Below are 24,891 nucleotides of genomic sequence, written 5' to 3'. Positions count from 1 at the left end.
TGGATTTGGCAAATGAAGTAGTTCAATTATTTTAGAAATGGTATCAAAGACCCTGGTATTCTACCTAGCATGGAAAAAGGTTCCCAGATTCCCACATCCCTCCAGCAGAGAGGATTTATTGATTTTTGTTAAGTGAACCAGAGTCCAAGATCACCCGAGAAAGACCTTCAGAGAAGCTTCATAAAGACAAGATAAAATGATTTTTTTAAGGTGGAGTCCACCATTTAGATCCCTTCCAGTCGGGATTCAGGCCTCATCATGGGACTGAAACTGCCTTGGTCGCACTGGTTGATGATCTCCGGTGGGCTAGGGACAAAGGTGAGAGCTGTTTCCTAGTTCTAGTGATCTCTCAGCGGCTTTTGACACCATCAACCATAACATCCTTCTGGACCATTTAGAGGGGTTGGGAGTTGGGGGCACTATCATACAGTGGTTCCGCTCCTTCCTCCTGGGCCGTGTGCAGAAAGGGGTGGTGGGGGATGAGTGCTCAGACCCCTGGGCTATCACTTGTGGGGTGCCTCAGGGTTATGTCCTCTCCCCCATGCTTATTAACATCTATATGCAGCCGCTGGGAGAGATCATCAGGGGGTTTGGGCTGGGTGTCCATCAGTATGCTGATGATATCCAGCTCTACCTCTCTTTCAAATCAGAACCAGTGAAAGCGGTGAAGGTCCTGTGTGAGTGACTGGAGGCGGTTGGAGGTTGAATGGCAGCTAACAGATTGAGGTTGAATCCTGACAAGACAGAAGTACTGTTTGTGGGGGACAGGAGGCGGGCAGGTGTGGAGGACTCCCTGGTCCTGAATGGGGTAACTGTGCAGCTGTTTATCAGCTCCATCTGGTACGCAGGCTGAGACCCTACCTGCCCGCGGACTGCTTTGCCAGAGTGGTGCATGCTCTAGTTATTTCTCGCTTGGACTACTGCAATGCACTCAACGTGGGGCTACCTTTGAAGGTGACCCGAAAGCTACAATTAATCCAGAATGCGGCAGGTAAACTGGTGACTGGGAGCAGCTGCCGAGACCACATAACACCACTCTTAAAAGACCTACATTGGCTCCCAGCACGTTTCTGAGCACAATTCAAAGTGTTGGTGCTGACCGTTAAAGCCCTAAACGGCCTTGGCCCAGTATACCTGAAGGAGCGTCTCCACCTACATCATTCTGCCCGGACACTGAGGTCCAGTGCCGAGGGCCTTCTGGCGGTTCCCTTGCTGCGAGGAGCCAAGTTACAGGGAATCAGGCAGAGGGCCTTCTCGGTAGTGGCACCCGCCCTGTGGAACGCCCTCCCACCAGATGTCAAAGAGAAAAATAACTCCCAGACTTTTAGAGGACATCTGAAGGCAGCCCTGTTTAGGGAAGCTTTTAATGTTTAATAAATTATTGTATTTTAATATTTCTGCTGGGAGCAGCCCAGAGTGGCTGGGGAAACCCAGCCAGATGGGCGGGGTATAAATAATAAAAAATAAATTTATTATTATTATTATCCACAAGCCATCCCACTTATTTTCATTCATTTCTTTGCCTTTTTTGGTCTCCTATACTAAACATAAACCTTTTGCATTTCCCATACAACATTCCACAAACATACAATACAGTAAATCAATGAAGCCCCACTTTTTATGTCACAATGAGATTTAGTACACACGGATTAGAATACTATAATTAAAAAAATCCTTCCAGTAGCACCTTAGAGACCAACTAAGTTTGTCATTGGTATGAGCTTTCATGTGCATGCACACTTCTTCAGATAGAATACTGTATTAGAATACTGTAAGGGAACAAAGTCCCTCCCTTCTTCATTCTACATATTTTGCGAATGAACCAACATTGGAGAAGCTGGGGCCAATTAGGGTGCATTTTTAAAAAGATTTTCCTTCAACCCTTGACCCACCCAGCCTTGTATGAAGCTAACACCATTTACATACTAATTATGAATCTCCCTTTAGAGCTCCATACAGAGCTGTGATAAACACAGATGGTTCTAATCCTGCACTTGGACTCCATGACTGCAATTGAAGACAGGAGGCCAGTGGGGAGGCTGCCTTTGGGGAGGGAGCAGCCTGGATGAGGGGAGAAGAGGTGCAGCAACGCCCTGAATCAAGGCTATTAGGGGGCCATTTGAGCTGGAGTAAAACTGAAACACAGAATTTTTCTGGTGATATGAGAGACTACTTTGGCTTTGCATGAAAATGACTTGTTTTCCATGTTTCATCCACATCTGACAAGCAAGCACTTTACCTGTTGTTGCACTGGTAATTGCTGTACCACCTGGGTGGGCACGGCTGCTTGGCCAGCTACAGAAGTCTGTAAAGTCACTGTCGAACCTGTGTCCGAACCAGTCTCTGATGTCTGCATTGTCGTTTCTGCATGAAATTGAAAAATAAGCAGGTTAAGGGTTGTGCTCTCTTTTAACAACTGGCCACTTCAAATGGCCACGTTCCCTTAATAATCCAGCATCTTCCTCCTCTGGTGAGAACTGCACCCAGACTCCTGAGGAAGCTTATCAGATGTGGAAGAAGAGAAGAGGTCCGACTATAGAGCAGTAACTGGTGAAGAAACAAAAGGGATGAATAATGGGGAAATGTACAACAGGGACCCTCCCAAGGACACATATTTGAACCTGGGCTTTTAAACTTGTTCCTTAATGATCGAGTGTGATCTGAATACCAAACTATGATACCAAATTGTTCAGAGTGGTTAAAACAAAAAGCGATTGCAAGGAGCTCCAAAAGGATCTCTCCAAACTGCGTGAATGTGCAGCAAAATGGCAAATGCAATTCAGCATCAGCAAATGTGAAGTGATGCACGCTGGGCCAAAACAAACAACAACAACAACAACAAACAACAACAACAACAAAACCCTATATTCCACAAAAACATTCATGGGGTCTGAACTGGCAGTTACTGACTGGGAATAAGATCTTGGGTTTGTAGTGCATAGCTCAGTGATGGCGAACCTATGACACGTGTGTCAGACATGACACGCAGAGCCCTCACTGCTGGCATGCGCCCCATCAGCCCATTCGCGCTGTTGTTGTCCCCCCCCCATTTGTTCTCCCACTCCTCCTACAGCTTGTCTCTGCTACAGCTTGTCTCCGCTGTTAAAACCCGGATCCTTTTTGTTGTTGTTGTTCCTGGTAGCCAGAGATTGGTTTTTAACCCTTTCTGTGCTGTTTTTTCTGGCGCTTTGGCAGACTATGATTGGGTGTAACAGCGTTCGTTTTTTAACCTGTTCTGTGCAGGGTTTTTTGGCGCTTTGGCAGACTATGTCGGTGCTGCGTGTTAGTTCCAGCGAAGGTATTATTCGTCATTTATTTCTGTTCTCTCTCCCCCCCCCCCAAAGCACAGCAGCTTTGGGGCACCCCCCCCAAAAAACCTCCAAGACTTTGGTCAGCAGCTCCCCCCAAAAGCTAAACAACTCTGGGCACTTTGTGATAAATAAGGGGTTTTTGATTTGGTTTGGTTAAATAATTAGTTTTTGGTTTATTAAATACAGTTATACATTACAATTATACATTTTTGTCATTTAAACTATAAATATCGCGAAATTATGGTTTTTTTCTTGAAGTGACACACCACCTGAGTTATGCTCGGTTTTTTTGGTGAATTTTGACACTCCAAGCTCAAAAGTTTGCCCATCACTGGCATAGCTCCATGAAAATATCAACCCGAAGTGTGCCAGCTGTGAAAAAGGCGAATTCCATACGAGGGATCATTACGAAAGGAACTGAAAATAATACTGTTATATAAATATATGGCAATGCTGCACTTGGAGCACTGCGTGCATTGCTGGTCCCCTCGCCTCAAAAAGGATATTGTAGAGCTCAAAATGGTTCAGAAAAGGGCAACAAAAATTATCAGAGGATTGGAGCAATTCCCCTAAGAGGAAAGGTTAGAACATTGGGGGGCTTTTGAGTTTAGATGTGTATTTGGGAGTGGAGATGATAAGAGGTATATCAAGCAATGCATGGTGTGAAGAAAGGAGAGGTAAGCTTTTCTCCCCCTCTCATGACACTAGAATTTGGGGACATCCAATGAAGCTGAATGTTGGAAAAAGAAAGAACTCCTTCATCTAAGACACAGTTAAAGTATGGAACACACTCCCCATTCAGGACACCTGCCCACCCCGTCCCCCAGAAACAGCCCTTCGGTCTTGTCAGGATTCAACCTCAATCCGCTAACCTCCATTCCTCCTCCAAGCGTCTCCAGACACTCACACAGGACCTTCACTGCTGGTTCCCATTTAAAGAAGAAGTAGGGATCCTGGTGAACACCCAGCCCAACCCCCCTGGTGATCTCTCCCGGTGGCTTCATATAGACATTGAACAGCATGGGGGAGAGGACAGAGCCCAGAGCCCAGAGGCACTCTATAACACTCACCGCCCAACACCATTTTCTGGACATGACCCAGGAGGAAGAAGCAGAACCATTGCCTAACAGGGCTCCCAACTCCCCTCCCTAGATGGTCCAGAAGGATACCATGGTCTATGGTGTCACAGAAGCGTTCATAGCTCAGTATTTAACAGTTGGGTGGCTCACAGGGGCACTCACGACTAAAAACTGAGACCAAAATAAAAGTAATGAGGAGTTTACAGGAATTCTTCACCTCACTCCCAGCCAAGGATGGCACAGGGACAATATGAATACAGGCATATTTCTCTAATTTGTACATTTTCAGCAAGAAAAATAAAAGTTATGACATGAATGACTGAGTTTAATTAAGTAAATGACTGACTGTAGTAACAAAAAAGTTACATTTTGAATAGTAATTTAACTGTTTGATAGTTCTGAAGGCTTCTTTAGTACATTAAAACACTAAAACATAAATCTTTCTTGCTATTTCTTATTAAAACACAAAATTTAACTCTAATAGCAACATGCACTTTCTGTTGTTTTGATGAACTGATCTTCTTTAAAGCAATATGATTCAGACAAACATCAGTGGATGGGGATGGATGGAAAGTTCTTCTTCTTCTTGGTAGCTTCCTTAAAGATAAAGGTAAAGGGAGCCCTGACCATTAGGTCCAGTCGTGACCGACTCTGGGGTTGTGGCGCTCATCTCGCATTATTGGCTGAGGGAGCCGGCGTAGCTTCCAGGTCATGTGGCCAGCATGACAAAGCCGCTTCTGGCGAACCAGAGCAGCACACGGAAATGCTGTTTACCTTCCCGCTTGGAGCGGTACCTACCGGTATTTATCTACTTCCACTTTGAGGTGCTTTCAAACTGCTAGGTTGGCAGAAGCTGGGACCGAGCAACGGGAGCTCACCCCGTCGCAGGGATTTGAACTGCCGACCTTCTGATCGGCAAGCCCTAGGCTCTGTGGTTTAACCCACAGCACCACCTGTGTCCCTTTAAGGTAGCTACCTTAGCCTGGCAAAAAGCCTTTGCTAAGGATTGGGGGACCTACTGAAAAGGGTGGGTTTTGTATAGGATGCTACAGAGGAGGGGGATTGCTAAAAATCAGGTGGAGGCAATTTTCATGAGTGGAAGGTGCCCAATTTCCAGCAAGTCCTCCTTCTGCTTAGCCCCTATGTTGCAGCCCACCTCATTTGGCAGGGTCACCATCCTTGGCCTCCAGAAGAGGCTGAAGAAGGGCCCAGGAGTGTTGGGGGGGGAGGAGGAGCAGAAAGGTACCATAATCTTTCAGTGCGTGTTTCTCTGGATCTAACATGGCAACCTTTATTTTTGTGTGCATCACAATGATTGTTAAAACATTCTGTGTGCTAGTAATACTGTAGAAGGCAGAATGTGGCATGCTCAACATTTTCCATATACAGTACCTGCTTGATCCACCAACGGATACTGAGATGCCGTGCTTCAAAGTAATTGTAGTACTGTATAGTACTTTTACAGTGCTCTTTTCAAGTGATTTGCTTATCACACAACAAAGGCAGTCAGATTAATCTCTTCTGAACAGCTAGCTAGCCCTCTGGTGCCTCATAAGAACCCTCCCCCTATGGAAATGAACTGTATATGACGGAAGAAGAGATGGGTCCAACTTCCGTCTAGCCACCCTTGCCTAATGTGACTGTCAGGTGTGTCACCAACAACAGATGCTTGTTTGACAAAGGACCTTTTTATTCTGGCTAATTAAGCAGTTGGACACACCCGCCTGTTAACGGGTCTGCTTTGTACAACCAGCACTAGCTGAATCATGTGAATCTACAGATAAATAGGGCACATTTTGAAAGAAGCCTAATTAACCTCTAAGAGAGGAAAATAATATTGCAGTAACCCAGCTGCTGATTGTGACAAGATTAGCATTTCTTCAATTTAAGAAAGAGTGTTTAGAACACAGCTTTTAATACAAAATTTATCTTCCCCCAATGTTCCTTGCAAAAGTTGCTCAGGGTTATTTAATACGCTCTAGATGCACAGTAGGGATCCTTCTGTCTTCTGTGCTGTGCATACCAGAATGAATGGTTTAACAATCTGATCCATCAATTACCTAGCAAATCACACAGTGCAAATATGCCATCTTAATAGTAACTATTTTTAGCAAGCACTTTCATCAGCAACTAATTTGCTATTCTAAACACTACAGTTTGCAAAATCTTGTTACACTGCATCTACTTTAATGTCTACACTAAATGATGTCACACGTTCTTAATTCAGTACAATTCAGTACAAAAACATACATGCCTGTAATTTACTTTCAAGACACCAGGCCATCTCCAAGTCCTCAAAAGACTCCATCAACAGTGTCTCCAAAAAATTTTACGTATCACTTGGGAAGACAGGCGAACTAATGCCAGTGTACTGGAAGAAGCAAAGATCGCCTGTGTGGAAGCAATGATTCTTCAGCCTCAACTTTGTTGGACCGGTCATGTTGTGCGGATGCCTGATGATCATCTTCCAAACCAACTACTCTATTCTGAACTTAAAAATGGAAAGCATAATGCTGGTGGGTCAACAAAAGAGGTTGCTATGGTCCATTGGTCCATGGGGTCACGAAGAGTTGGACATGACTAAACGACTAAACAACAACGAGGGAGCAGCTGCCCCTCCCTGCTACACCCATGGGTTGTTCCCTTGTATAGTGGGGGGGGGGGGAAATAAAGTTAAATACATCCACACACTTAGAAAACTGCATTCAAATTATGTTTTTAAATTGCAAAGATTTCCTTTAAGTACTTGTGCTCAAGTTATTTTTAGAGTTAAAAAGGAGAATAGTAATTGTGTAGACTTTATCCTTCTACAAAAAGAGATAGTAGTAATTAATACTGGCAATTAGTAATTGGCTGTGTACTGGTAACATGAGAAGCTGCCTGAATAACTCCTTTCAACAGAAAAGATATTTTATACTCACTTGTCCTGCATAAGGTTATTTGAAATCTAGTTCTTTTAAAAATTGTTTTAAATGAAATGCTAACAGAGATCAAAATAAAGAACAATTAAACTACAGTGTGTGCTAAAACACAAATTAGGTAATTCAGTATACAACAGAAACAGCAGAAAGCACATTATTTAAATTATGACAAATCTATCCCACTTTCCTTCTGTCATGTAAACCAAGGCAGCATACATGGCAGCCCCAAACTGTCTCCCTGGATCCAGGCACTGATCAGACAACAACAGCCCTGCTTCACTTCAGCAAGGCGGCGACTTCATGTCCCTTCCAACCAAGCCCATTAGAGAACGGTTTTATAATATTTTGAATTCCCCATCCTAGGAAAAGGGATCAAAATATTTCTTTTTGCAGAATTGCTGTACAGACACAGATTTAGAATATTCTTTAACCTGCAAGCTTAATTTTTAAAAATTCTGATTATATTATGAGAGAGAGAGAGGAGCGTCTTCATGTTTTAAAGGAAGGAGTAGCGCAGCACTGATGAAAGGGGTACTAAAGCAGGAACAGGAAACCTGTAGCCCTCCAGGTGTAGCCCCTCCTACTCACTGACTTCAGATACTCTTATTCAACTTAAATGGTGGGGTTGGGGTTGGGATGGAGAGTATGCTTTTCTGTATTGTTGTTGTTGTTGAGTCGTTTAGTTGTGTCCGACTCTTCATGACCCCCTGGACCAGAGCACGCCAGGCCCTGCTGTCTTCCACTGCCTCCCTCATGTTGGTAGCCTCAAGAACACCATCCCGCTGTCTCGTCCTCTGTCGTCCCCTTCTCCTAGTGCCCTCAATCTTTCCCCCAACATCAGGGTCTTTTCTAGGGAGTCTTCTCTTCTCATGAGGTGGCCAAAGTCTTGGAGCCTCAGCTTCACGATCTGTCCTTCCAGGGAGCACTCAGGGCTGATTTCCTTCGGAATGGATAGGTCTGATCTTCTTGCAGTCCATGGGACTCTCAAGATTCTACTCATGTAAAAACATGCTGATTCCTGGACCGTCCGCAGGCCGGATTTAGAAGGCAATTGGGCCGCATCCGGCCCATGGGCCTTAGGTTGCCTATCCCTGCCCAAGAGGCTCAGTGGTTTAGATCTCAGCTCCACCAACTCCCTAAGCTGCCCTATTACCATAGAAATAACACAAGCAAGACCTGCAATTGTGTTAAAATGTGCAGTGCTCCTTTCTGGTATTTCAGCCAGCCAGACACAGCTTTTCCAGGATACTCCATTCTACCTTCCCTCTCACCCACTTTCATGTTTCCCCTTTATTCCATGGTCACTTAGCATGTTTAGTCTTCATTGTTTCTCAGGTCCTCCCCTGAAGTTTTTTAGGGGGAGGTACTTGGTGATACTCTGGGTAAAAAAGAATTGGCATTTAAGTATGACTTCAGGGCTGGCCATGCCACTGAAACAGCCTTGGTCACCCTGGTTCATGGCACTTGTCAGGAGAGAAACAGGAGGAGTCTGTTCTTGCTTGCTATCCTCGACTTCTCAGTGGTTTTTGACCACAACTATTGCCTACAACATCCTTCTGGAGAGGCTCAGGATGTTGACAAATGGGGGCACAGTACTTCAGTAACTCCACTCCTAATGTTTGGAACCATGAGAGCTGTCCTGTGTTGTGTCCCATGCTGTTTAACAGCTATTTGAAGCCACTGGGAGCTGTCCTAGGAGACAGGGTGGATAAAAATCAATGATTTTTTTAAAAAAATCAAAAAAATCGGATTTTTTTGATTTAAATCGGATTTTTTTGATTTAAATCGGATTTTTTTGATTTAAATCGATTTTTTTGATTTAAATTGGATTTTTTAAAATAAAATGCTTTTTGGGGAAAATATATTACCATCCAAAGGTTATTCCATCATGAAATAAAGATTAGTTTTTTAATTATGTAGAATAAGGTTGTATATGTTTAATTTTTTGGGTAAATAAATTCCATTAATCCATTCACAATGTCATGCTCTTCCAGAGGTTTTTGTAAGATTATTGGGCAGTATCTCTGCCTACAGGATATTATCACAGATGCTTGGTTTACTTTTGCAGTTCTCAAAACTGAATTTGACTCAACAGAGATCACATGCCTCTTCTTCACAGCAAAAATGTTATAACATGAACAGAGTTGAGAAAAAGACCTTAATCCTATTGTTCTACAAACCTATAAATACAGAAACAACCCCTTCAGTGCTAAGTTTCAAGAAGTTCAGTGAATAGAATAGAAACAATATTTTTCTGATTGTTTGGAGTGGACAGTATTTACGTTTTTCATGTGTAAGCTGGGCTGAGAGTCTAAGTTTCTTAAAATATATATATATTGTTTTTGTTTAGCCAAATTAGTTAACAAACATGGATGTTTGTTTAAGCAAATAACATATGCTGTAATGTTATTGTTTCAGTTGAATAAATCTATTTAAATTGTTATTATTAAGGTAATGATTATTTTTCTCCTTCCTAAGTACAACAGTAAAGTTGTCCAAATATGAATAACCCATTAAACTGGGGATAAAAAAACTAATATGAAAAGTTGTTATTCTAAAAATCTTCATCTACTTGCATATTAAAGTTATACCAGCAAGAATTAGTCTTTATGTAGAAAACTATGATTTAAATCAAGCCTTACTGACTAGTGATTTAAATCGTGATTTAAATCGTGATTTAAATCAGATTGATTTAAATCAAATCCACCCTGCTAGGAGATAAGAAGTGAGATGTCAACAACATGCAGATTACACCCTGCTCTATCTCTCTGTTCTATTTGAATCAGAAGAGGTGGTTGGAGTATTAAGACTGGTGCTTGGAGGTGGTGATGCGCTGGATGTGGACCAGTAAATTGAAGCTGAATCCGGAAAAGGTAGAGGGGCTACGTATTCTCAAACAACAGGAGGTGGGAAGAGAGCCTGTTCTAGACAGGATGGCCCTCTCCTGGAAGGAGCAGGTCCATAGCTCCAGGATACTCCAACGTTGTCACTAGTTGTTCAGGTGGCCTTGGTGGCAACGAGTGCCTGTTCCCAATTATGGCTGGTTTGGCACCTATAGCCCCTTTAGGACAGAGATGAGCCCATACATTGCCACATTCATTCAACACAGATGTGTGTCTGGAACCTTCATTATGTAGCTTCCATCAAATGCCAATGCCAGCTGCTGCCAGCTGCACAGGGGGAAACATGCAGGCACAATAGGTGGTTATATGTGTTTGTCTTTACTGTTAAAAGCAGCTCCTGGACTGGGAGATTTGCATCAAGGCACCAGTGTTGAGGGACAAGGCGATACCAGCTCCAGCCTATCCTTTCCCCTCTGCTGCAAGTCCAAGCTAAATTCCTCCCATCACTTGCAGCTGTACAAGACAAATGCATTCCCCCTCTCCAATGCCATTTCGAGCTTGTCCCTAAAAGGGGACAAAGTTCTTATGAAATACAGCTTGAGTGAATACAGTGACGTTTTCCCTCTTCTCTGGTCATGTGGATGAAGCAACTGCATCATTGCTCTATCGTGTTATTAGATTCCAGCTTTCACCAAACAAATCACCTTGTACTGTGTCACTACTCAGCTAAGCTTTGTAGTGGTTTCCAAAGCAGAGAAATTAGTTTACTAGGTTACTGCCTACAAAATATTCCTGTTATCTCACTCATTTTTAAGTTGCCACAAAACTTTTTGTCCCTTCTTGCACAAACTGTTATGCTGATTGCATACTTTCAGGCTCGCTTATATGCAGGGATGCAACCACATCCACTGTTGTCTGGGAGGAGAGAAGGCAGGGAAGCAGCGATTGAAGTGTTGCAGCCACTCAAGGGGATGTGTTATGCTACATCTGACAAGTGTATTTACATGGCTTCTGTACCTGGAGTTTTTTGACAGGAAAAATGACATTAGTTCTCACCCCTAAGAAAAGTTCAAGTGACAACTATTATTCAAATATTACCAGGACCTGGTAGTTTTAAGTTTTATATATCCAGGCCATTTTTAAATACTCCAATATTGCTGCCTCTCGTGAAAAAAAAGAGCTTGGCTGTCAATCATGCCTGCTTTTGCAGCACAAAAATGCTTGTCACTTTCACTGCCTGTACTGTAAGCAATTGGCACTAAATCAGTTTAAGGAACTGCAGAAGTTAAACACATTTTACATTATTGTGATGACTGAAAATGCAATGAATGTCTTATCTGTTTTTCTACAAAACGGAGAAAAGCCAATTACCTTCAGCAGTCAACTAAGATGACCTATATGTCAATATTATGTTTGGACGTTCTAATATTTTGCCATGATTGATTGCTTTCTGCTGAAAAATAGAAAGTTATTGTGTAAAGCTAAGCATAAGCTTTGTTTCACTGTTACACATTTATGTGAAACATGCCTCATATTTTCGGATGCTAAAAGAAGATTACATCCTTTAATTAGAAGTTTTCTAAAGCAAACAAATACAGAGACCTCTTTCCTGAAGACTGGACAGGGAGACCATAACAATTAAGAACATAGGAATGGAAGAAGAGCCAGCTGGATCAGACCAACAGCCCATCTAGTCCAGCATCCTGTTCTCACCATGGCCAAGCAGAAGCCGGTGGGAAACCTGCACACAGGATGCAAGCGCACTCTTCCCTTCTGTGGTTTCCAGCAAGTGGCATTCAGAAGTTCTGCTGCCCACTGTGGAGGCAGAGCAGAGCCATCTTGGCTGGCAGCCACGGACAGCCCTCTCCTCTGTGGATCTGTCCAATCCTCTCTTAAAAACGTCTGGCTTAGTGGCTTCGTTGAATGTCCACTATTCTCCAGCTCAGGGTGCAAAACAGGAGCCCAACTCAGTCCCTTTGGTTCCTCTGCACCACGACACCAATATATTACACCTCTTTGCCAGACTCGTGGGCAGAAGAGCACAGGGCTACCACAAAGGCTACAGCCTTTCTTGCCTTTCTCAATATATACTGCCTCTGTACAATGAAGTTCCCTTTACTGATGATGACTGTTTCCACTGCTCTAGTATAACGCCCCCCCCCCATAGCAACCTTTAAGCTTCCAAACCTTCACATATCTGAAGATTTCAGAATTTCTGATATATACTTGCTATGTCTTTGTGGCACATGGAAAATTGACATGGCATGAAATTATGTCCTTCACGACTCTATTTGTTCCGATCCTATATCAAGATAAAATGAACATTGGTACTTATATATAGAGATAAGTTCCTTATCTGTAGGGAGAATTGGGATCCATGCTATGGGGTTGTCTCCGCCCATCTCACCAGTGGCTATGGGGATATTTGAGGGGAGAGACAAGCAAGTAACTGCACAGCCATAAAATAACAACTAAGGGACAGGAGAGGAACACCGTGGTTTGAATGGAACCTGCCCCTCTGCTCACTGCATGAAAGGAAAAGTTCCTACTGGCCCCTGTAACTAGCACAGGTGAAGGGGAGAAGGGAGAATAACCCTGATATGGGTTGAAGAGGAAGAAAAGCTGGGAAGGAAAGATCGGAGGCCCCTGGACCTTGGGGCAAAGTCTCAAGCCACTCCGGACAACCCTCTGAGATGCAGCATCTGATAGCCTCCCCTGTGCACACAGCCGCACCTGGGAGGGCCAGATCCTAATTCTCCCCACAGAGCAGAAACTTATCACGGTAGGTACCAACATTCGCTTCTCCTGTGGGGAAGAACTGGGATCCATGACATGGGATGTATCTCTGCAGTGTCCAGGTCAGGTGGCAGCCCCTGTGGGCCCGACCTCCTCATTGAGCACTCTTTTCCCAAAGGACGCCTCTGCTGGGAACGTGGGGAGGAAATGAAGTGAGGGGGAGGGAATTATGGAACTGAGGCAAGGGGCTTGTCTCTCCCCAGAAGTATCCTCAAAGTTGTTTTAAAGAGTTCATGCCAGTGGCGAGATGGGCGGAGACAACCCCATATCATGGATCCCAATTCTCAGCTACAGGAGAATTTGATGATTTGGTTAAGACAGTCTTTCAATCATTTAAGAGTGGCAGTATTTGTGGTGCTGGAGGAGACTCTTGAGAGTCCCATGGACTGCAAGAAGATCAAACCTATCCATTCTTAAGGAAATCAGCCCTGAGTGCTCCCTGGAAGGACAGATCGTGAAGCTGAGGCTCCAATACTTTGGCCACCTCATGAGAAGAGAAGAATCCTTGGAAAAGACCCTGATGTTGGGAAAGATTGGGGGCACTAGGAGAAGGGGACGTCAGAGGACAAGATGGTTGGACAGTGTTCTCGAAGCTACGAACATGAGTTTGACCAAACTGCGGGAGGCAGTGCAAGACAGGAGTGCCTGGCGTGCTATGGTCCAGGGGGTCACGAAGAGTCGGACACGACTAAACGACTAAACAACAACATTTGTGGTAGCCATCAAGACACTGAGCAGGTGCATAGAAGCCTATACTGTAAACAGTGCATTTGCAAGAGGTTGCTTTCTCCTTCTTGTGGCTGTGGGGACTCATCTTAGTTACAATAAATTGTTTGATTGGTTTAAAAAGAACACCACTAGCCCCATTTCCGCTAGATGAAACCATGGAGTCACTGGCTGAGAGCTAAATAACTATGAAACTAGTTTGAGATATTCAAGGGGGAATGGAATTCTCCTTTCCCAAGCACCAGTTTGAGTCATACCCACTAACTGGCTATGTTTAAACTACTTTCCCACTAAGCAGCCTTTCAAAAGCAGTTTGTGGTGTGGTAGCATTTTGTTTTTGAAGGAGCACTGTGTACGCTAAATCCCATGGTGTTCCTAAAATAGCTCTTTGGATCCCAGCCATTCTGTTTATCGATGATAATTTCCCCAGTCCTCAGCAGTGTTGGTAACAACTCCAAGTTGGCAAACCCATTAAGTTTCACCAAAACCACTCCTACTATAAAAGCTTCAAATGAAAATATTAACTAGTCTGGTCATGGAACTGTTTCTTGAAGAATTCAATAGGTCTAATGTGTAGTATGAACCTTGAGGTATTCTTAAAGAAAAGTGTCTAAAAATAAGAATGCTCCAACATTTCATCATCTTATCACCCTCAATTAATACAGAACGGCCATTGTGAGCTGGGGGAATCAGATACATTTTGTTTAATTGGTTAATTTAACAGAACTCTCAAAACCACTCTGCTGGCCATCTTCCATTTCTAGTGCAATTAAATTCATTTTTGCAGTAGATTTTCAGTGGAAAACAGAGACAAGATTTAATCAGATTTTCTTAAAACTTATCTTCCACTAAATTATAAGATTAGACTGCAATTCTATCATAATTTTTTATACATTGGTCCTATCTAGAGAGGATATATAATTTTAATGCTATATTTAGAACTGTTATACATATTCAATCAGAAACAGTTATTTAACCCTTCTAATTGTTAACAGCTTCAGTGAAATGCTAATAAAAGGACTTTCCAGCAGTATTACAATACAGTTTTGCAACCACATAACATAGGCAACATAAAGTCATATTAAACAATCACACTGATGCAGATAGCTTGGTAACAAAATGTGATCTTCTATTTAAGATGGAAAAATAAAACTGATTACCGGTAGAACAAAACTCTACCTAATAGCAGCCCTGAAGATTCTATTAGAGAGGTAAAATTATACATTTGCCCACCAGGTGGCAGAAGAGAGACAGCAAGGAAAAAAATAGCAAAACCATGAAAGTTTAAGATAGCCTCATTTACACATCATGCAAGTCAAATATGGGAAGATAATTAAATGTTTATCATTCTGTTTGAAACATAAATACATATATTTCTTAAAAGATTGTGTTTTCCTTAAAGAGGGCACTGCTTACTAAAACCTCTTAAGGACAAACACGTGCTCTTTAAATGGTTAAAATAAAAAAAACTTTATTACCAGAATATCAGAGTAGAAATAAGAAAAAGAATGGAATGCATCACTGCTGGGCAGAATATCAGGATCTACTGGAAGATCTCTGCTAGATCTGCCATGTTTCAGCTAGGGTTTCCGATTCCCAAGAACCGTAAGCAAAATTGTCAGCAACAACCAATTCTGCCCTACCTGACCTTGAGCTAATTGCCTACAACACCTGTAAAATACAAGCACAGTGGAATTCCACCTCCCAAAGAGATCTGATGTCGTACATCATATCAGTGATGTAGATCAGGGTAAACAGATGTCGAGCATGGCATGGAAAAATGCTTATGTTTGGAATGGAAAACTGTTATGTGACAGTTTGAAACCTTGTGTTGTTATAATGCTGCAAGCCTGTGTAGCAGTAGTTCTTGGTGACAGGTTCTGACGGGGGTGGGGGGAGAGAGTATCGCTTTAAGATTTTATCAGGCAGTGCCTGAGCCAGGTAAATTCAGTCTGCTTGGTCTCGGTGACAGCAGACTCTGATTGGCCAGAGACACCAGGTGTGAAGCTAACTGTCCCTTGGGAGTTAACTGTCAGCCAGAGAGACAGCTGGGATGGGAACAGCTGAGATGCTGGGTCAATGAAGAAGACCAGAGAACAGCTGAAGGGAAAACTGGGACCCAGTCTGGAAGATCAGGGAAGGCGGCTGGTGGCAGAGTTAGTCGGAGAGGCTGAAATGCATAAAGATCCCACCAGAGGAAGGTGACACAGTGGCATCTGGTCCAGGCAGCTGGTGTGCAACCAGAGGAGTTCTGGGGTACAGCAGGGCAGATTGTCCCCAGGAGCTCAACTCGGCCATGGAGGTTTAGGGAATCTGGTCTGAGCTAAAAGAGGCAAGGATCAGCAACAGTCTCTCTGGAGTTTCCAGAAACAGCCATCAAGCATATCTAAGACCCAGCTAGAAGTATCAGTATTCCCTTATGAATCCAGTTAGTATCCCTTTAATAAACCAGCCATTTTAGTTTAACTGTCATCCTTTCTCTTGTGCTGGTGTCCATTTCATGCCTGGATGGAGGTTTCAAAGGTATTCTGACTCAGAATTTCTGAGTGAACTGGTGGCATCAGAAAATTGAAGTTCTTAAAGATACCTAAACTTGGGTTTGTACAAGTAAGACTGAGGGACCCAGGAACTGCTGGCACATACCTAGTAAGAATTCTCCTGAGACCTGGGTTCGGAGGGTTTTTTGAATTGGCAAAGCTAAAATCACATACAGGTGATATACTGCTTGATTAGGGTCTGCATCTTTGGGCTGGACTTCACAACCACCCCTTTTTTCAGGTAACCAGTGATGCTTAGCTGCCTTGCTTCCTGCTCCACAAAGGTACCGTGAACTTTCCCCCCTGTTTTCTAGTGTAATCCTTTTATAGGGAAAGAGCAGAAGGTGCCGTGTGTTTCCTGTTACACCTCCACTCCAACGCATCACGCGGAGTGCAACAGCTTGCCATCATTACAAAACAGGCACTCTGCTTCCCAGGATCACTGGTGGCTTTTATGAAACCTGGGACACCCCCTGAAAGTTGCCCAAGCAGAAATGTTCGACTGCCAAGGCATCACCACATTTAGGGGTATCTGTTTTACTCACTTGAGTTACTGAACTACAGCACCCTCTCTCCCTTTATAGAACAAAATAAGAAAATTCCTTCAGTAGCACCTTAAAGACCAACTAAGTTTATATTTTGGTATGAGCTTTCGTGTGCATGCACACTTCTTCAGATACATGCACACGAAAGCTCATACCAAAATATAAACTTAGTTGGTCTTTAAGGTGCTACTGAAGGAATTTTCTTATTTTGCTTCGACTCAGACCAACACGGCTACCTACCTGTGTTTATAGAACAATAAGCCTTCTCTCATCTTCAAAGTCCCCTCTATTGAGAAGCAATAAAAACTGGGTGGGCCCTGGGAAAATTCAATGGAGATGGCAGAGTGAGTGGATGAAACAGTGAGATGGGGGTCAGAATATGGGATTAAGAAGAAGTGGTTCAGGGTCAGGCTCCGGGAGTGCCGTGGGGAAAAAAAGCTGGCCTTATGAACCATAATAGGGTGGAGGAGTGTTAGGCAAAAGAAGAAGAAAAGTAGGATCTAGGGATATATAGTAACATAGGAAGTTAAGGATTGGATGTGGGCTAAGCTAGGGTTGCCATATGTCCTCTGATCCCATTTGATCTGCATTGGTAACCAGCTCAAATCAAGGCGCTGTTTCTTAATTTTAAAGCCCTAAGCAGCTTGCAACCTGGGAAGTTTAAAAACCACCTTCTCCCCCATGTGCCCTCTGATATACAAAGAATACCTGGCTCTTTAAAGAGGCCTTTAGGGAAAGCTAAACTGTTCTGTTTGCTGAATCTATTCAAATGTTTTATCATGCTATTTGATGTTGTATGGTTACAGGTAGGTAGCCGTGTTGGTCTGGATCGAAGTAAAATAAAAAAATTCCTTCAGTAGCACCTTAAAGACCAACTAAGTTTTTATTTTGGTATGAGCTTTCGTGTGCATGCACACTTCTTCAGATACCCATATAACCCATATGTTGTATGGGTTATTTGTATTCTATTGCCTTGAGCTACTTTGAATTCTCTTTGTGGAAGAAAAACAAAACAGATATTTCTAAAATAAGAGGAAATCAAAGATATGCATTTCAATCAACAGCACATATATTCACTTTCAAATGTAAGAAGTGAAACAAAAGAGCTGTAACTGTAACAGGAGAACCCACTTTACAAGAATGCCAGAAGAAGAGGGGGTAGATTTTCCTTCAATGAAAGACAGCATCCTGTAGCAGCAGGACACTCCTCTCATTGATACCAGAGGTCCTGCTCAGATGGCTTCTCAGGGTTCTACCATGCTTACAGACTGTAAAGTATGTTGCACCTAGGCTCAGTTCTGCCTCATCCTGCTCTCATTCACCTAAACTTGACAGTTTGGCTTGGAAGACGAGCTGGGACATGACAAAATGCATATTGCAGTAATGTCCTGGAAAGCTATCTCAGACTCCTTTCCTAATTAAAGGTAAAAGGTAAAAAGCTAAAGGAACCCAGGACGGTTAAGTCCAGTCAAAGGTGACTATGGGGTTCTGGCGCTCATCTCGCTTTCAGGCTGAGGGAGCGGGCATTTGTCCAGACAGCTTTCCGGGTCATGTGGCCAGCAGGACTAAACCGCTTCTAGCGCAATGGGACACTGTGACAGAAACCAGAGTGCACGGAAATGCTGTTTACCTTCCCGCCGCAGCGGTACCTATTTATCTACTTGCACTGGCATGCTTTCGAACTGCCAGGCTGGCAGGAGCTGGGACAGAGCAATGGTAGTTCAACCCGTCACGGGGATTCGAACCGCCAACCTTCTGATCGGCAAGCCAGAGGCTACAATAGTACGAACTGATACACAAACTCTACATTAGCCCACATGGAACACAGTGAGGCAATCTGCCCTAAGATAGCTTGGCTTTTCTGGAAGTGTTGTGAGGAGCATCATGTAATGCCACCTTCAAATAGATTTTAAAACGGAGAGAAAAGACAACACGAGCCGTTAACTTCATAGCATGACTAAAAAGGAATGGGATGAATCCGAAATTCTGCATGAACCGCTTTGTCTGCCACAGAACTATGGGCTGAGTGATGTTTGTGCTGCAGGATCTTTATGCTCTGCTCCAATTCATTATTTCCAATCAAGGTGTAAGTTGCACAGAAAACCTAATGGCATTTCAAGCATTAAAGCACATTTAAACATTTCATATCACCTTAGCTATGGTTCTTGCTTAGTCATAATAAAATTATGACTTGTATTATTTTGTTAGAAAATTAGAGTAAGCTCAACTTGTAAATAAAAATAAACTAATTAGGTATTATTTTCTCAGACACTTTGGGGGGGGGTGTTTCCTAGCCATATGCCTATAAAACACAGGTATCTAAAACAAGAGAAAATATTATCAGATATATTTTAGTCCAATGGTAAATTATTATTTTATTAATAACTTTTTCAAACCTGGGCATGAGAAGACTAAGAACTTATGTCATAAACTGAAGGTTTATGATATATTATGACTCATCTGTTACCATGCTAATAGCTAAACAAGGAAGTGTACTACATATTCACCAAAGCAGCCTCATGTACTTAATCTATGTATACCAGGCAAATGACTACAGTGGTACCTTGGTTTATGAACTTAATCCGTTGCAGAAGTCCGTTCTTAAACCGAAACCATTCTTAAACTGAGGCACGCTTTCCATAATGAGGCCTCCCGCCTCTGGTGCCCTTCCACCATTCGGCTTCCATTCTTAGAGCAAGGTAAAGTTCGCAAAGCAGGACACTACTTCCTGTTTTGCAGAGTTCGTAAACTGAATAGTTCGTAAACAGGGCTGTTCTTAAACTGAGGTACCACTGTATTCCCACTCTCTACTGCAGTTTGGAGTTTTTGGAAGATATGGCCCCTTTTATCCAGAAAGGCTTTCTAAACTGAGAATTCTGCCACTTGTGTCTAAAAGCAACACCAAGTATTGAAATTTTGAGGTCATATTGCTACAGTCAATTACCATGAACCTGAGTTGATACTATAGTCTTATAGTCTATGGGATGTTGCTTTTCTCCAGTTGGATACTCTGCTGAAGTAACAAGGAGGAAAATTAGCAGAAGTTTTCAAGTAGCCCATCAGAAAAAGTTTGGGAACTACTGACCTAATCCCCTTTTAATATTAATGTTGGAGGCCATCACGCAATCTTGTGGTAGCAAACCTGTCAGTTTAAGGAGAGGGTGCCAGCAAGGGAAAGATAAGCAAGCCTGAGTTCGGTTCCAGTGAGACACAGAAGTAGTCAGCTTCTGATAAGAAAAAGTCCAAGCCAAGTAGGTAGCACCTTGGACAGCTCCCTTTGTAGCTCAGGCTGGAAAGCCACACAGGCAGGTTCAAATGTTGCTGAAGGAAGAAACAGCACTTTAAGCTGACCTACCAGGACATGCATAACTGTTGGCTACGTTATCTCTGCCTTGAAGAAGATGCCAACTTCGGGCATACGAGCCATAACTGAGGAAAGGTGCCAGGAAAGCCACCCGAGCTTCTAAAGACAGGGCCTAACACCTGCAAAGTCTGAACCCAAATATTGTGTAGAAGTGCAATGCTATTCAGAGAAGGCAAAACATCAGTTCCCAGGTCAGATAAGCTACACTCCAGCAGTTCTTCTGGTCTGTTTGGATTTAACTTCAATTTAATGCCCCTTATCCAGTCCACTAACTAATCCAGGCACCATTAGAATCTCTACAGCCTCAGCAACCCTTAAAAGGTAGGCCACCGTTACAACTATCCCAGATACTGAATGGGGCTCAAGGGTTGTGCAATGCCACCCAAGGAAGAGATGAGTTTTCAACAGAGAAATTTACTTCATGCTATTTCCCACTGTTTCCTGAGCTCTATAGGAATGTGATAGGCAAAAAAGTGGGAAGTGTAGAGGTGCAAAAGGTAATGAGTAGGAAGTGGGAAAGAAAGCAATATATGTTGGGAGAGGATGCAGGGAGCTATGGGCACTTATTACAGTTCGTATCAACTTAGAAGAATAATGCAGACAATTGCAGAAATGCTGACTATGTAGATCACTAAAAGATTAATACACTTGTACTAGTACTCCAGATACATTTAGTAACGCTAATACAGTGGTACCTCAGGTTAAGAACTTAATTCGTTCCGGAGGTCCATTCTTAACCTGAAACTGTTCTTAACCTGACTTTAGCTAATGGGGCCTCCCGCTGCTACCACTGCACAATTTCTGTTCTCATCCTGAAGAATCTGTAACCCGAGGTACCACTGTATGACATTTGTTGAATGAGACTAGACCAAATCAAAAACCACAACAAGTGGAAGCAACAAAGAATTTTATACATACACTTATAACAGAAGGGTCTTAGAAAGAAAAACAATGTAATTCTTATGGATTGGTACTTGTGGACAATGCAAAGAAATAAAGCAGTACAGTGGACGCTCGGGTTGCGAACGTGAGGCATGTTCGCAACCCGCAGCGTTTGGAACCTGTATCTACGCATCCATGCAAGTCACAATTTGGCGCTTCTGCGCATGTGCGCCGAAACCCGGAAGAAACCTGAAAAGACGCAACCTGAAGCGGCTGTAACCTGAGGTATGACTGTAATGAGAGGGAGAAGTAGTGCGCATGGAAAGGGATAAGGGCAAGTGTCAGGACACCAAAGGAGTATCAGAAAATAGTTGAACAGTATTTCCAGTTTCACTCCAAGTTCACAAGAAAGTTGTTAAGCCCATCTATACACATTTTCATCATAATCCTTAAATATGCAGCAGACTCATATTTTCAGTTTATTATGTGCTGACATCAAACTTTTAAAAAGTTATCACAAAAACAAAACCGCTTCTCACAAGAGCAAGTATTCAAGGACAGAGTTCAATGCATTCATTCCATCAGTGCGAGAACTTCTGGCTGCAGAACCAAATTGCCCTTCGCTCTCCTCTCCGTGTCCACCCCCTAAAATTGTTCTGGGTTTCCCCCCAACCCTTTGAAGCAGATTTGGTGTGAGCACAGCAGGCAAGAAGAGGTTCCACTGCACCAACATAATCTTGGCACAAATGAACAGGTGCATTGGATACCACCTCAAAGTTTTTATAAGATAAACTCCCCTTTGTATTTGGGAGAGCAGTAATTTCCCATCCCAACTGTTCTCACCTTTGTACAGTATCATTGAAACAAAGAACTCAGGTAAAAAGAAGACATAGTAGAGCCTCATCTCATTGAATGCCTATGATCTCAACCAACTGGTAAATATAAATACAATTGTGCAAAGTTTCAAGTCTCTTTCCTGATCTCATTCTATGCCACATGCCAAGAAAGTTAAGGAAGGAACTTAATAGTGAAAGACAAACGGCCTCCTGAAAAAATATTTTAGACAGTTTGAATTATTTAATACTCATCTGAAGTTATCTGTGTGGATTAGTTTATTATTAAATTAAGCTGTTATGTTTATACTGCTAGGACAACGGTCAACTAATCATAATAAATTGTGTCATTTTAATAAGGAAGTCCTTTTAATGAAATGTAATTGGGTCAAAGTAACACTTGCTCTATAATGTAATCGCCAGCCTTTAAACTACCATTTTACATTTTTTCCTAAAATAATAATACTGTAATGAGCAAATGGTATAAGAATGTGCATATACAGCCTATGGCTGTCAAAAGCGACAATTCAATCCTCAGCATAACTAGCCATGTCAGGAAATGTAACCATGGACAGGTATACCCAAGTTTCTATCATTTTTGCCATTCTCAGCCTCCCACCTCCTCAGCAGCCCACCCACGTCCCTGCACTTTTCACACTGCAGACTTGACAGGAGAACAGCATGACAGACTTATGACACTGAACTAAATTTGTCTAGCCGCCACTGGCAACTTATTCATAGCCACTGTCTCTAGATGAATGCGCAATTAATAGCTTCAAACTCTCTCCTCATTATGTGATTCTAGGGTTTTCAATTATTCTCTTTTCTTGCACTTCTTATTTTTTTAAAAAAACTTTAGCAGAGAATGCATTTCCAAACTCAAAAAAATTGAACAGCTGCTGCAGAAATGATTGAAACTAAAACAAAAGCTAATAAAATACTGATTGTTCATAGATTGAAACAGCAACATTTCTGATCTCACCGTACCTGGCCTAGAGAAGCTTCTCCTTAAACCTGTTAATAGTTGGCTGGTGTTCTACTGCTTAATGGTGTACATTCACTCCATAACTTTGTTTACCATGGTTATTTTTCTTTGGTCTATTTAACAACATGGTTTGAATTAATTTCTGAAGTAAGCAGGGAATTAGAATTCAGGCAGATATTGCACATTGCCCACCCTTGATAATCCATCTAACCTTTGTTTGTTTTTCTGCTACCTTTCCTGCTGCTGCACTTTAAAACAAAAATGCCCAACATTTTTTTTAAAGGACTCTCTTCGCATATGGGTACCAGAACTATTAAGTACTTTTTACCACAAAACTGGGGGTTTTATTTGGAAATGACAAAAGATCTCGGAATGGAGACAAGTTTACTGCAAAAAGAAAACCATGACAACTATTTGTACTCTTGCTTCATTATTACATCTGGCATGGTCACTCTTGGAAGTTCAATCTATTATCGTTGCTAGGCATCAGTTGCTGTGCAACCTAAAAGGGTATGTTGTGCGTTCAGGCTAAGAAGCATTAATAAACCTGTAGGCCTCCGTCTACCGTTGTAAACAGTATGTCCAAAGACCTGAAACTGCTTCTTGCCTAGTCAGTACTCCTTCAAAAGCAAGAGTAATGGAATCTAACAAAATTAAAACAACTGAAACAGGAAAACTACTCTGAAGTATTCAAGACCAATGAGCTCTAAATAAGCTATTCTAATAAAGTTTTTTTTAAAAGATAAAATAAAATAAAAGTGGGGGGGGGAAATAGTGATCCATTGTACAGGCCTGATGTGAGATTTATATAGTTACATAATACATGACACATATTTTGTAACCTTAAAAAAGCACTACATGAAAGAAAGAAAGAAAGACATATATAAATTCAAATTAACCATGTTCTTCATTAATTATTATTATTATTATTATTATTAATTTATTTATTTATACCCCGCCCATCTGGCTGGGTTTCCCCAGCCACTCTGGGTGGCTTCCAACAGAAATATTAGAGTACACTAATTTCTTAAAGATTAAAAGCTTCCCTAAACAGGGCTGCCTTCAGATGTCCTCTAAAAGTCTGGTAGTTGTTTTTCGTTTTGACATCTGGTGGGAGGGCGTTCCACAGGGCGGGTGCCACTACCGAGAAGGCCCTCTGCCTGGTTCCCTGTAACCTCACTTCTCGCAGCGAGGGAACCTCCAGAAGGCCCTCAACGCTGGACCTCAGTGTCCGGGCAGAGCGATGGAGGTGGAGACGCTCCTTCAGGTTTGAAGTTTCACTTCAAACTTTCCTTGTGTTAGCCTATGTGCCAGTCTCAGACCTTGGTGTTTTATCAGTTCAAATTCAGAGCCCCTGACATAAGGAGAATTAAACTATCTAAAATGTTTTACACTATAAAGAAAATATCGGTATATAATATGCAAATACATATGTATCTTGGGAATCAAAACAAGCACATAATGAAGTCCATATGTTTAAAACCTACCATTGACCAATTTTCAGTATTATTTAGGGTTAAGGCAACACACACACATTATCATTATTATTCATCTTTTTTATTTCAGCTGTGAATTTTGAATGGAAGACTATGTGATTGTGTAGAAACTGATATAGTAACATCAGTTTATAACTGTAAGGTTTCCCAAGTTACTAAATTTGTACATGGGGTGACATAGGCGAGAAAAAGACTCATATTTCAGATTTGAGGGCACTAGGAGAAGGGGACGTCAGAGGACAAGATGGTTGGACAGTGTTCTCGAAGCTACGAACATGAGTTTGACCAAACTGTGGGAGGCAGTGCAAGACAGGAGTGCCTGGCGTGCTATGGTCCATGGGGTCACGAAGGGTCGGACACGACTAAACGACAAAACAACAACAACAAAATGTCAAGCTAGAAGAAATTTCAGCTCATCACAGGATCCTCCAGCACGTATGGATAGTCATAAAATTGTAGAGTTGGAAGGGACCACGAGGGTCATCTAGTCGAACCACTTGCAATGCAGGAATCTCAAAAACATAATATATGACAGATGTCTATTCAACCTCTGCTTCAAAACCTCCATGGAAG

The 24,891-nt window shown here is 42.3% G+C and overlaps 1 protein-coding gene across 3 annotated transcripts in view; it reads right to left on the bottom strand.

Moving 5' to 3' along the window:
* RFX3 (regulatory factor X3) overlaps window positions 1-24,891 on the bottom strand; it is a 127,846-nt gene that overhangs the window by 60,898 nt on the left and 42,057 nt on the right. For all 3 annotated transcript variants that reach the window (XR_009556874.1, XM_035140656.2, XM_060268982.1), the window contains exon 2: window positions 2,240-2,364. Coding sequence is in view for 2 of the 3 variants with exons in the window: in XM_035140656.2 (XP_034996547.2) it covers window positions 2,240-2,356 (117 nt within the window). In the remaining variant the exon portion in view is untranslated. The remainder of the gene's footprint in view (window positions 1-2,239; window positions 2,365-24,891) is intronic.

This window comes from Zootoca vivipara, chromosome 16 (genome assembly GCF_963506605.1).
Source record: "Zootoca vivipara chromosome 16, rZooViv1.1, whole genome shotgun sequence".
Lineage (NCBI taxonomy): Eukaryota > Metazoa > Chordata > Lepidosauria > Squamata > Lacertidae > Zootoca > Zootoca vivipara.
The sequence above is the reverse complement of the archived record's forward strand: the minus strand, read 5'-3'. Positions and strand labels throughout refer to the sequence as shown.